This window comes from Electrona antarctica (assembly GCF_951216825.1).
Source record: "Electrona antarctica genome assembly, chromosome: 24".
Lineage (NCBI taxonomy): Eukaryota > Metazoa > Chordata > Actinopteri > Myctophiformes > Myctophidae > Electrona > Electrona antarctica.
Genome location: NC_136803.1, coordinates 26,452,283 through 26,464,130, shown reverse-complemented (window position 1 = coordinate 26,464,130; position 11,848 = coordinate 26,452,283). Strand labels below are relative to the sequence as shown.

The 11,848-nt window shown below is 46.1% G+C and overlaps 1 protein-coding gene across 1 annotated transcript; it reads right to left on the bottom strand.

The window, feature by feature from the left end:
• Positions 1-982: 982 nt before the first annotated feature.
• Positions 983-9,096, bottom strand: chrm4a (cholinergic receptor, muscarinic 4a; the record flags this gene model as incomplete). Its single annotated transcript, XM_079495899.1, has 7 exons — positions 983-1,233; positions 2,085-2,390; positions 4,331-4,420; positions 6,033-6,252; positions 7,568-7,722; positions 8,270-8,862; positions 9,060-9,096. The coding sequence occupies 7 exons, from the start codon at positions 9,094-9,096 to the stop codon at positions 988-990; spliced, it is 1,647 nt and encodes a 548-aa protein (XP_079352025.1). The 3' UTR covers positions 983-987.
• Positions 9,097-11,848: the final 2,752 nt, after the last annotated feature.

The following is an 11,848-nucleotide window of genomic DNA, read 5'->3' as shown; positions in this document are numbered from 1 at the left end:
GGGACGCTAGAGTCCATGCAGTACTTGGTATAGCCTTTCCCTCGCTCCTCCTCAGGGTAGCATATGCATCAACATTACCCTGAGTGCCCTGACAGTCATCATCCATTCACTCACTCAGCCCCCCCCCCCCCCCCCACACACACACACACACACACCACCATGCACTCCTCCTCCACCTCTCTGTCTCTGCATTGCCCTTCACTACAGTAGTTACGTCCCGCCATCTCTCCTTCCCATCGAATGGCCACATTTTAAAGTCATCACTCTCCAAAATACACCTCTCCATCAATTCACCCCCCCCCCCCCCCCCTCTCTCCCTCTCTCTATCTCCCTCTCTCTCTCGCTCAGCACTGATCTGATCCCGTCCCATCAGTGAATCGTCCCTCCCCGGCTCGCTCCCATTCTCCACTCTGTTCTGCTCTTTATCCTTCCCTCCTGCCGGCAAGCACTGCGCAAAACGCATGGAATACGGATGTGTATATTACAGGAAAGTCCCGTTAAACTTTCCAACAAACTCCGGTAAACTCCCGAATTGTACCATCACACCTGTATATTACCGTATATTAACTGTATATGCTGCTAAACTTGAGGTTTACGGGCAAAATACAGTGCCCATAATTGCCCGTTAACTCCTCTTTTCACGCAGTGGAGGGCACATCGCGCCACCTGACGGGGATTTGTTTGAATCTACATGTGGTAGGGAAGGGGGGGGGGAGTGGGTTAACAAGGAGGGAATCAACCACCATCAAGTCCTTCAACACACCCCGTCCATCCGTCTGTCCGTCCGTAAATCTGTCCATCGATTCCTGAAGTCCTTTCCGTCTTCCGTATTCAATCAATCTTCACCCCTCCCTCCTCCATCCATGAATTACTTGATTACTCCGCCGGCCCCTTGTCCCCCCTTGTCCCCCCCACAACCCCTCCGTCCGTCCGTCCGTCCGTCCGTCCATGCGCGTTCGTTCGTCCCCCTCTCTCTCCACGCCCATCTCATCTCGTGCCGATGTTCTTGTACTGGCAGAGCAGCAGGTTCTTGAAGGTCTTCTTGAAGGTGGCGTTGCAGAGGGCGTAGCACGCCGGGTTGATGGTGGAGTTGACGTAGCACAGCCAGTAGCCGATGGCCCACACCGTGTCGGGCACGCACGAGTGGCAGAAGGTGGAGATGAGCACCATCACGTTGTAGGGCGTCCACGTGATGATGAACGCCAGCAGGATGGCGAAGATGGTCTTGGTCACCTGCGTGGCGAAAAGGTGGACAACGTTGATTTATTTACAGTACACAATACACACAGTGTTAACCCATTTAGGCCTGACGTCGGGATAAAAAAAATGACTTCTAAATCCTGACAGTTTTCTGAAATATCTATATAAGGGGTGCTCAATATTTCATGTCAAGGACCCCAAAAATTATATGTAATTGGCCACCGACCCCATCTGAAAATATGTTGTTCCAGGGACCTCCCCCAGAAGCAAAGATTTGAGTTAAAAGCGTTCGCTCTGAAAGAATATATATTCAAAGATTTGCACCACATTTTCACGATTTAAAAAAAATAGCAGACCTACAAGCTCGTAGCACGCCACTCGGTGGCGCGCTACGAGCTTGTAGATCTGCTATTTTTCAATAGCTAAAGTATAACATAATGCGTTAAACACCAAAAGGGGTTCCCGCATAAAACCTAAAGCATTAGTTTTGCAAATCATTGGGCGTAAAACGGCCATGCCCACCAAATGTGCTGACATCATCAATTTGTGATGACGGCATTGGCCGTTTTTAGCCCAATGAGTGTTTTTTTTTGCAAAACTAATGCTTGGAATGGATTCAGCATCATGAAAACGCCCTAATTTGACATGAAATTTTGAATATTTTGCCTTATATAGGTTGTTAATGGTATGTTCACATATTATGCCAATTATGAAAATTGCTCAACATATGCAAGTTAGCATCCGGCAGTTTCTACATGCTGGGGACCCATACTAAACATTTCTAACATAAAACCTTGGTGTACTCAACATGTCCGGGTTCACAATGGGGCTCTATGGGTTGGCTACTAGACTAATGCCCTTATCCCTGGGTTAGATTCACACACCTTCTTCTCCCGGGCGGCCATCTGCCGTTTCCTCTTCACTTGACTCCTGGCGATGCTCGCGAACTTCCTGGCCACCGTCTTTGGCCGGTTGATGGGGATCGAGTGCTTCTCCCCGCCCGCCACGGGCGGGCAGATCTCGATGGCCGTGATGCACTCGTCCCCGGCCTGCTTCGTCACGATCTTTATCTTGGACCACTTGGAGGCCACGCTCATCTTGGGGAGGGCGGGGGCCGGCGTGGTGGTGGTGGTCGTGGTCGTCGTCGTTGTGGTCGAGGTCGTGTCAGCGGGGGCGGGATTCATGGCAGCCTGGAATGGAGGCAACAGAGCAGTGTTGTTTTCGAAAAATGTTCGTCGACTACCTTTTTCCACTGACGAAAACTTAAACTAAAACGAAAACTAAGCTATGATGACTAAAACTAAGACTAAATATACTGACAATTGTGTCAACAAATAAAAACTAGACTAAAATGTTAGGAAGGGACTATAGTGGACAAGAGATCCACTATAAGTCATTTTACAATTAGTTGCATGCTGAAAATAGTCGATCTACAAGCCCGCGACGCGTTGTGGGCTTGTAGATCGACTATTTTCAGCAAGTGAAATTATGACGGCATCAATGCCCACCAAAACACATTTTGTTCGACTAAATCAACTGTAGATTGAGTCGACTAAAACTAGACTAACACTAAAACTTTCCAGGTGACTAAAACTAAATTAAAACTATTCAAGAGACTATGACTAAGACTAAAATCTAAATTTGCTGCCAAAAACAGCAACAAAGAGCGCTTTTGTCTCGTTACTTCCGCATGCAGAGTGAGCAAGTACTGCGATCGACCTGGTAAATGGTGCATTTATGTATAGCGCCTTTATCCAAGGCGCTATACATAGAGACACACGGGGAATACAAATTTCACGCCCCCCCCCCAAATGAGACAGCGGCCCCACTTCTGGTCCGTTTCAACGGTGTGTACTGCAGCTGTCAATGCAATCCCTACGAGAGGCATCTCTTACGGTTACCATCTTGGCCACCCTACCCCTGAGCCACTGCCGCCCTTTTTTTTTGCGGCTTACGCCTTTTTATTGGTTTTTGAAGGGACAGACAGTAGGCTGACAGGAAACGGGAGAGAGATGGGGGAAGACATGCAGTAAAGGCCGTGTCGGGCTCGGGAGTCGAACCCGCGGCACACTGCGACTGGATTACCAGTCGGGTGCCCAGACGGTTACGCCACCGCCTGGGCTGGGGACCACCATTCTTGATGACGTAATTAACTAAATTCGCGCCAGCATTAATTAACCCATCGATAGCGTATTGCCAAGGTTTTATCGCGCCTAACACTTACTTTGAAGAGCCAAATATCCGTAACCGAATGTTACAATGACAAACTGCTGTGTGTGGTGTCATGGCCGGATGTTGTCGGTAGTGGAAAAAGCCGACCGCGAGTGTCAGCCCGCCTGCTACAGCCCTGAAAACCCTTGTATTCACCAGAAACGGCCCCCTCAATGTCCTTTCTGAGATACAGAGCTGTGAATGGTGGGCTTAGACTGGAAGTGGATGCGCGCGCATGTTCAAAATGGCCGCTGCCAGTGTCCCACTCTGTGTTGATGCGGTTAGCAACATCAGCTAGCGATACGATCGGATTAAAAAATGGATTAAAGAATACAAGCCCTCAAATCTCGGGTTTGGCGGGCTAGGGTACTAATTTAAACCTTCGTGTTCCTCGTTTCTGGCGGACTCCGTGTTAACTGTCTCTCTGTGTCCCACATGGAGATCTCTGTAACCGTCTGTCTGCCTGTGTCTGAATAGTGCTGCAAACTGACTGTGAAAAGTGGACCGGTTAAGTAATCAATTGGCAGGTGTGGGGTTGCCATGGCAATCAATTGGCCGAGGCAGAGGCTGGAAATTGCACAGGTGAGAGGACTTGGCCTCATTAGGCCCACTGGCAGAGCCTGACCAGAGCCTTTTGTGGTGGTTTGGGAGAACCGTGGGTCTCGATACCGTCTCGATACCGGGCACTGCACTCCCTGCGGGGGTGTGGAACGCGTGTGTCGAATTTGAAGTCGGTGGGGCAAACGGTTTGCGAGTTATGTGCATTACAACCGCACACACACACACACACACCACACACCACACACCACACACCACACACCACACACCACACCACACCACACACACGCAGACACACAGAGACGTTGCACATTTATAGTAGGATACTTGCTTTTGTTGGACATGCAGTTGCTTACTGTACCTCTGTCGTAGCGTCGCTGTTGGCATTCTCTTTCGGTTCCTTTGGTACAATGATAGCCGTGGACGAGTCATTGGAGCTCTCTTTTTCCTCCTAATCAGGCAGACACAGGTGTAGTGATGGAGGGAGGGATTAGACACAGGTGTAGTGATGGAGGGAAGGATTAGGGGGAAGAGAGAGAGAGCGAGAGAGAGAGCTATGAATTCACCTATAGCTAAGACCCGCCCTGTCCCACTTAGACACTCCCACTTGGACACTTCCAGCCAGGCTCATTCACTCCAATTAAATATCATGGATTTTACACATTACATATTGGCTCATTTTTGGAACCAGGCCTTCACAATCTCCTCCAAATCTCTTCCAAAAAATGTGCGTGGCATTTCTCTCTTAAAACAATGCTTTATCATATAGGAAAACTAATGGTGGAGAGGTTTGTCGAACCCCTTGTTATGCTTAGCTGTGATTGGACCATAGCAGTTTGGGGAGGGGCTTAGCTATAGGTCAATTGAGTTCCATCATGTGTATTCGGCACACTCTTGTTAGATGATCTAGATCAGACCACACGGCCCGGGGGCCAAATATGGCCCTTTGGCTGACTCTGACGGGCCTGTCAAAGGTTACTTGGAAATTAGAAAATAAAACATACTTTCTAATTTTATCTTATGCCGCTATGCGTGGACTAAAACTGCATTGCTTTTATTTATTGAAGCCTGTTTATTCACGTACACGCAATATTTGACAACCTTCCCTAGAAAGGTTGATGCCGAATGCAGAGGTTTCAACAAAGATATGGACTACTAAGTTTCTCTTTTTTGACTGAAGTCAGAGGTAATGATAATAATAACATACTCTTAGCAGCTTGTCAAAAACAATGCCATTTACTGCTTTTTATATAGAAATAAAATGTATATTTTTCATTTAGTTTCAGTCACATTTGTCACCTGGAATGTTTTAGTGTTAGTCCAGTTTTAGTCGACTAAATATAATACGATTTCAGTCGACTAAATCTACAGTTGATTTAGTCGACTAAAATGTATTTTGGCCGGCCTTGATGCCGTTGTAATTTTCAGCATACAAGTGTAAAATGACTTATACTGGATCTCTTGTCCCTTCCTAACATTTTAGTCTAGTTTTTATTTGTTGACGAAATTGTCAATATATTTAGTCTTAGTTTTGGTCATCATGGCTTAGTTTTAATTTAGATTTAGTCTGTGAAAAAAAGGTAGTCGACGAACATTTTTTCGTCTTACTGTAGTTTTAGTCGATGAAAACAACACTGTCCAGGACTAGTCTGTGTGTGTCTGGTCTGACCTGTGTGGGTCCAGGACTAGGCTGTGTGTGTCTGGTCTGACCTGTGTGGGTCCAGGACTAGGCTGTGTGTGTCTGGTCTGACCTGTGTGGGTCCAGGACTAGGCTGTCTGTGTGTGTCTGGTCTGACCTGTGTGTTTCCAGGACTAGTCTGTGTGTCTGGTCTGACCTGTGTGTGTCCATGACTAGTCTGTGTGTGTCTGGTCTGACATGTGTGGGTCCAGGACTAGGCTATAGGCTGTGTGTGTGTGTGTGTGTGTGTCTGGTCTGACCTGTGTGTGTCCATGACTAGTCTGTGTGTGTCTGGTCTGACCTGTGTGTGTCCATGACTAGTCTGTGTGTGTCTGGTCTGACCTGTGTGGGTACAGGACTAGTCTGTGTGTGTGTCTGGTCTAACCTGTGTGGGTACAGGACTAGGCTGGGCCGGAGGCTCGCTGGGCGTGGAGGGGGTCAGCGGTTCGTCCACCCTGCCGTTCTTCACCGCCTCCTCCTTCACCACGATGCTGCTGCCGGTGGTGTCCAGGCTGGGCTTGGGCGTGGTGTGGGGACTGGCCTGGGGGCTGCTCTCGTTGTTGTTGTTCTGCCTCAACAGGTGGCTCTTCAACAGGCTGGGGGTTCTTTGGAAGAAAATTAACCCATTTTGAGCTGAGATCAGATTCTAAAAATGTCTTCTACATCCTGACAGTTTTCTGAAAAAGCTATGTTTCTATGTCAGTCGTTCTTCGATTTTTCAAAAAAAGCAGACCTACAAGCTCGTAGCGCACCACTCGGTGGCGCGCTATGAGCTTGTAGATCTGCTATTTTTCAATAGCTAAAGTATAACATAACGCTAACACCAAAAGGTCTTCCCACCCATGTCACGTGAAAGCAGGGAATATAGAGTAATGTCTTGCGGAAAACAGCGAGTTGAGAAAACAGGCTTAAACGGTTCACTTCCAGCATTACACCTAGCTACATGTTTAAGCATTTATTTGTTATTTCATGTCGATTTCAGCTCTGACATTTATTTCAGACATGCTCTGGTATGTGAAGAGTCTGTCATTTTGGATAAAAAAAAGATAAACTGTTTTTTTCCTCTCCTGAACGGTTAGTCTTGTGACCACTGGCCAGCCTGTGGCCACTGGCCAGCCTGTGACCACTGGCCAGCCTGTGACCACTGGCCAGCCTGTGACCACTGGCCAGCCTGTGACCACTGGCCAGCCTGTGGCCACTGGCCAGCCTGTGGCAGTCTTTAAGACATACTGTATCTTTGATGTCCAACAAGGTTTGAGCCCAAACAGATGGTCATTATAACATTTGTGGAAGTATACTTCTTTGTCCTACAGCGTGCCCAAGAACGTTGCTCTGTCCAGCGAGATTAGCTCAGTGAGACACACACACAGCCCTCCCAACGCATACACGCACGTGTGCACGCAACCACACGTGCGGTGTGCACCCCCCCCCCCCCCCACACACACACACACACACACCCCAATGCTCTACCAACATTTTTAAAATGAAATTGTTGAACAAAAAGAACACAATTAAACCACAATGTTTGGCATAGCATGCAAATAAACATTAGAGCCCAAATACATTATAAACTTGATGAAACTGTTGTTTCTTTACCGTTTAAAAATATAATTGTATAACTTCGGTATTTTGTCAAATCAGTCATACAGTGAAGCAATCCCCCTCAAAACAATCTGATCGGCCTGGGCCATGGCTCAGTGGTCCAGGCACCTTGGCTGGTAATCCAGTCTGGCAGTGTGCCGCGGGTTCGACTCCCGATCCTGACGGCCTTTACTGCACGTCTTCCCCCCCATCTCTCTCCCCATTTCCTGTCAGCCTACTGTCTGTCCCTCCATAAAATATATAAAATAAAGGCGAAAGCCGCAAAAAAACATATATATTAAAAAAAAAAGAACAATCTGATCCTCATGACACTCTTACTTTATTCCTTTCTTCTCCTTCTTCTCCGGCTTTTGTTTGGTCACGCGACTCCTGGAGGCCAAGGAGATGTGGATGTAGAGGACGGTCATGATGATGACCGGCAGGTAGAACGCTGCGATAGCCGTGCCAAATGTTATCGCTGGATTGGACAGGAACTGTGTGGCGCAGAGTGGCAGAGAGTGGCAGAGAAAGAAGAAAGAGTTAGAAAGAAGAAGCAAACTAAACTAAACAAAACAAAAAAAAACAAAAGAGGGAAAAGTCTGTAATGTCAAATGTGTTCTTTATATACAGGACAGAGAGGTTTTTTTTTAAATAATTTTTATCCCACTATTTTGTAACCCATTTTTTCACCCCTGTGTCAATTATCTAATGTGATCCTGGGCTCTACACACCCTCCGCCAACCTGGGGAGAGCAACGGACTTGAACTCATGCTTCCTTCATGCATGAGTGTCCAAGTTGCTCCTTTACACCTGACAGGGGGGGGGGGGGGGGGGGGGAGTTTCCCTGGTTGGACGTAGCACGTGGAAGGAACACGTTATTCCAACCAGTTCCTTTCCCCTCCATCAGGCGCCCCGGCTGGCCAGGGGGAGGCAGTTTAGAGACCAGGATTACTGCATGTTTTCTGTGAGGGTACCTACCCTAGGGGACACGGGGAGAACATGCAAAAATGTGTTCTTTATATACAGGACAGAGAGTTTTACCTGTATATAGCACTCTCCTTCCGGTACAGTTCTCTCTCCGACAATGAACTGCCAAAACAAGATGGCCGGGGCCCAGAGGACGAACGACAGAATCCACGCCAGAGCGATCATGCAGCCCGCCATCTTGGTCGTCCTCCTCGCCGGATAAGTCAGGGGCTTCGTCACGCAGAAATACCGGTCGAAGCTGATAGCCAACAAATTCATCACCGACGCATTCGAGACGACGTAGTCCAGGGCCAGCCACAGGTCGCAGACGACGGGCCCGAGCGGCCAGTAGCCGACTATGAGGTAAACCGTGTAGAGATTCATGCTGAAGGCGCCGATGATCAAGTCGGCGCACGCCAGCGAAAAGAGGAAATAGTTGTTGACAGTCTGTAGGTGGCGGTTCACTTTGATGGACATCAGGACGAGGATGTTCCCCGTGACCGTGACGAAGCTCAGCGACCCCGTGACCAGGGCGATGAAGAACATCTCCACCACCTTGTACGGGCTTCCGGACCGCCCGCCGCTCGGCTGACAGGCCGTCGAGTCGTTGCCGACGCCATCGCAGGAACCGTTGGAGAACGGGTCGGCTGACTGGTTGATGAAGGAGCCTGAGGAAAAAAAAAAAAAATGCAAATTGGTTTCATGTTACGCTCTCAAGAGTTAAAGATGGTTACCAATTCTGCAGCATTCAAAGGCTTTCAGCTTTCAGGAAGAAACCAATAATACACTGGAAAGACTTATTTGAATATTATAACCACGCCTGGGGGGTCTATTAGAGTAATGTTAACTCCATAAGACACATAACATCCTGGGGACACTCCAAAATGCTTGGCTGTCAACATCTTGATACTTCATAAAAATGCTGACTTTTTTATAGATTCGATTTAATCCGAGTCAGCAATAATTTGCTTCTTTATAACTCTGCACCTACAGCCAGAGCTGCAGGAAACTACAGCAAATTCGCTGGGAATGCCATTAACACATTTCGACCTGATTCCAGATTCTACAAATCTTCATAAATAAATAAATAAATCATGACAGTTTTCAGAAAAACTTTTTCAAAACAATTGCTTCTTTCTAAGTCCTAACAGTTTCTGAAAAGCCTATGTTTCTATGTCAGTGGTTCTCAAACATTTTCATGTCAAGGACCCCCACAAATATATGTAATTGGCCGCCGACCCCCATCTGAAAATATGTTGTTCCAGGGACCCCCCCAGAAGCAAAGATTTGAGTTAAAAATGTTCGCTCTAAAAGAATATATTCAAACATTTGGGCCACATTTAGACATTTTTTCGAAAATAGCAGACCTACAAGCTCGTAGCGCGGCACCGAGTGCCGCGCTACGAGCATGTAGGTCTGCTATTTTTCAATAGCTATAGTATAACATAATGCTTAAAACGCCAAAAGGGGGTTCCCGCCCAGATTGGGTTAAACCTCTATTGTTCAATTTGGCTGACACTTCATTTCCACTGCAAACGTTAATCTGATATGTCAGCCATGTGATACGGAGAGCAGAGTGGTATCAGATGGCCACATTGGCACATTAAAGACATCAAGGCAACGTACGAACTATTGAAGTTTTATTCAATGCGAGTGCAGCTTAAGGCTGAAACTGAATGTCTGTGTAATATTAAGTATAAAAACTATTAAAGGCATTTATGTTGAGATTAGTCATTGTGTTTTAATTCATTCATTATTGTGGATTTAACAAAGCCCACTATGGAATTGAATGGATTTGTCTTCATGTGCATAAACCAATCAATCAATTTTTAGAAAAAATAAACTAGAATTATTAATTGCATTTATTGCTAGAGTGCACGAGGGACATGGGTCGATGGACTTAACCCATTTTGGGCAGGAACCCCTTTTGGTGTTTGGTGAACGACTGACATAGAAACTTTTTCAGAAAACTGTCAGGATGTAGAAGACATTTTTAGAATCTGATCTCAGGTCAAAATGGGTTAATTCAAAATGTAACTCATGTCTAACATGTATAGTGCAGTGGAAGTATAAAATGGATATACTCAAAGTCAAAGTCAAAGTCGTACGATTTGTCACACACACGTTACCGCAGTGAAATCTGTTCTCCACAACCAAGGAGCGGTGAGCAGCAGCCGTGCCGCTCTCGGGAATCATTTGATTAGTAGGTTTGACCCCCCAATCCAACCCAAAGTTTGAACAGTGTGTGAGAAAGTATTGTACTGTGGGAGTTGTCATGGGCGCCAACGTTTTGAAGAGACATTGGATGCCAAAGTGGAGAAAAAAGGGAGGGAACGATGGGAGTTATCGAAGCAGATTTGGACCCCGTGCTGATGTCTCGCTGATAGTAGCACTGAGCCCCATGTGTGGTAAATGTGTATTAACCCATTTTGAGCTGACGTCGAAAATTTAAAAATGTCTTCTAAATCATGACATTTCAATCATGAAATACAGTACCTATGTTTCTATATCTATGTTTCATGTCAAGGACCCCCAGAATGATGTGTATTTGGCCACCAACCCCAATTTGAAAACATGCTGTTCCAGGGACCCCCCAGAAGCAAAGATTTGAGTTAAAAATGTTCGCTCTAAAATAATATTCAAACATTTGGGCCACATTTTCACGTTTTTTCAAAAATAGCTACAGTATAACATAATGCTTAAAACACCAAAAGGGGTTCCCGCCCAAAATGGGTTAAATTGCGGAGGCCCAGAAATATCCACTTCGGCACATAGAGAGACAGCACGAAATAACAAGTCTGTTGAGGAGCAACAGGATATCACAGGCCTCTCCAAAAACATCAACTTACGGAGTACAAAAAAAACCCCATCCCTCCCAGTGGCGTTCTTAGAGAGAATCGAGCTCGCTTCATTTATATACAGAAGATCTGCAGGGTTTTTACTTGCTGTGTAAATTACGCACAGGGCTAGCCGGTGACCTGGATTCTTCTCCAATATTGTACATCAAAGGCATTCCAAAACTGTTATTTAAAATAACTGTATTTCAAATATTATATTTATAATCTTTAGGTACTAATTAGTTTTTTCCCTTGTAGTGTAGTTGGGGTTTTTGCCAGCTCTTATACAGAGTTATGCAACTTCTCAGCGGGATTCTAAGGTGTGTGGGTGTTGTAGATATACTGCAAGCTGTATCCAATAGGTAATCAAGGCATAAAGTGATTCGATTGTGGTTTGTAATCTTGGGCAACTCCCCTTTGAGAAATGAGCGCGAGGGAGCCCTAAGCAGCGACAAGCACAGAACCCATTCAAAAGGGGCTTTGCAAACACAATACTGTTTGAAATCCATCCAAAAGCATGAAAAATTATGTAAAGTATTCTCCATGCATTTTTCACTAAGAACCATGTCTTTATCTTCTTACTACATGTAGTGAAGTTTATAAGTGTGTCAGACTTAGCCTGGCAAGGCCAGACTAATATCACTGCAATGTTAATGTTTTTATAATATTTTGATTTAGTCTAACTGCCAAGCTACACCAGGCTTTTCGCGCACAAAACGCGCACGTTTACCCCCACGCGGGCCGCGCGTTTAGGGTAAACGCGCGAGAAAAGCCTGGTGTAGCTTGACCGTTAGTCTTAGTCTTTTGAATAACACAC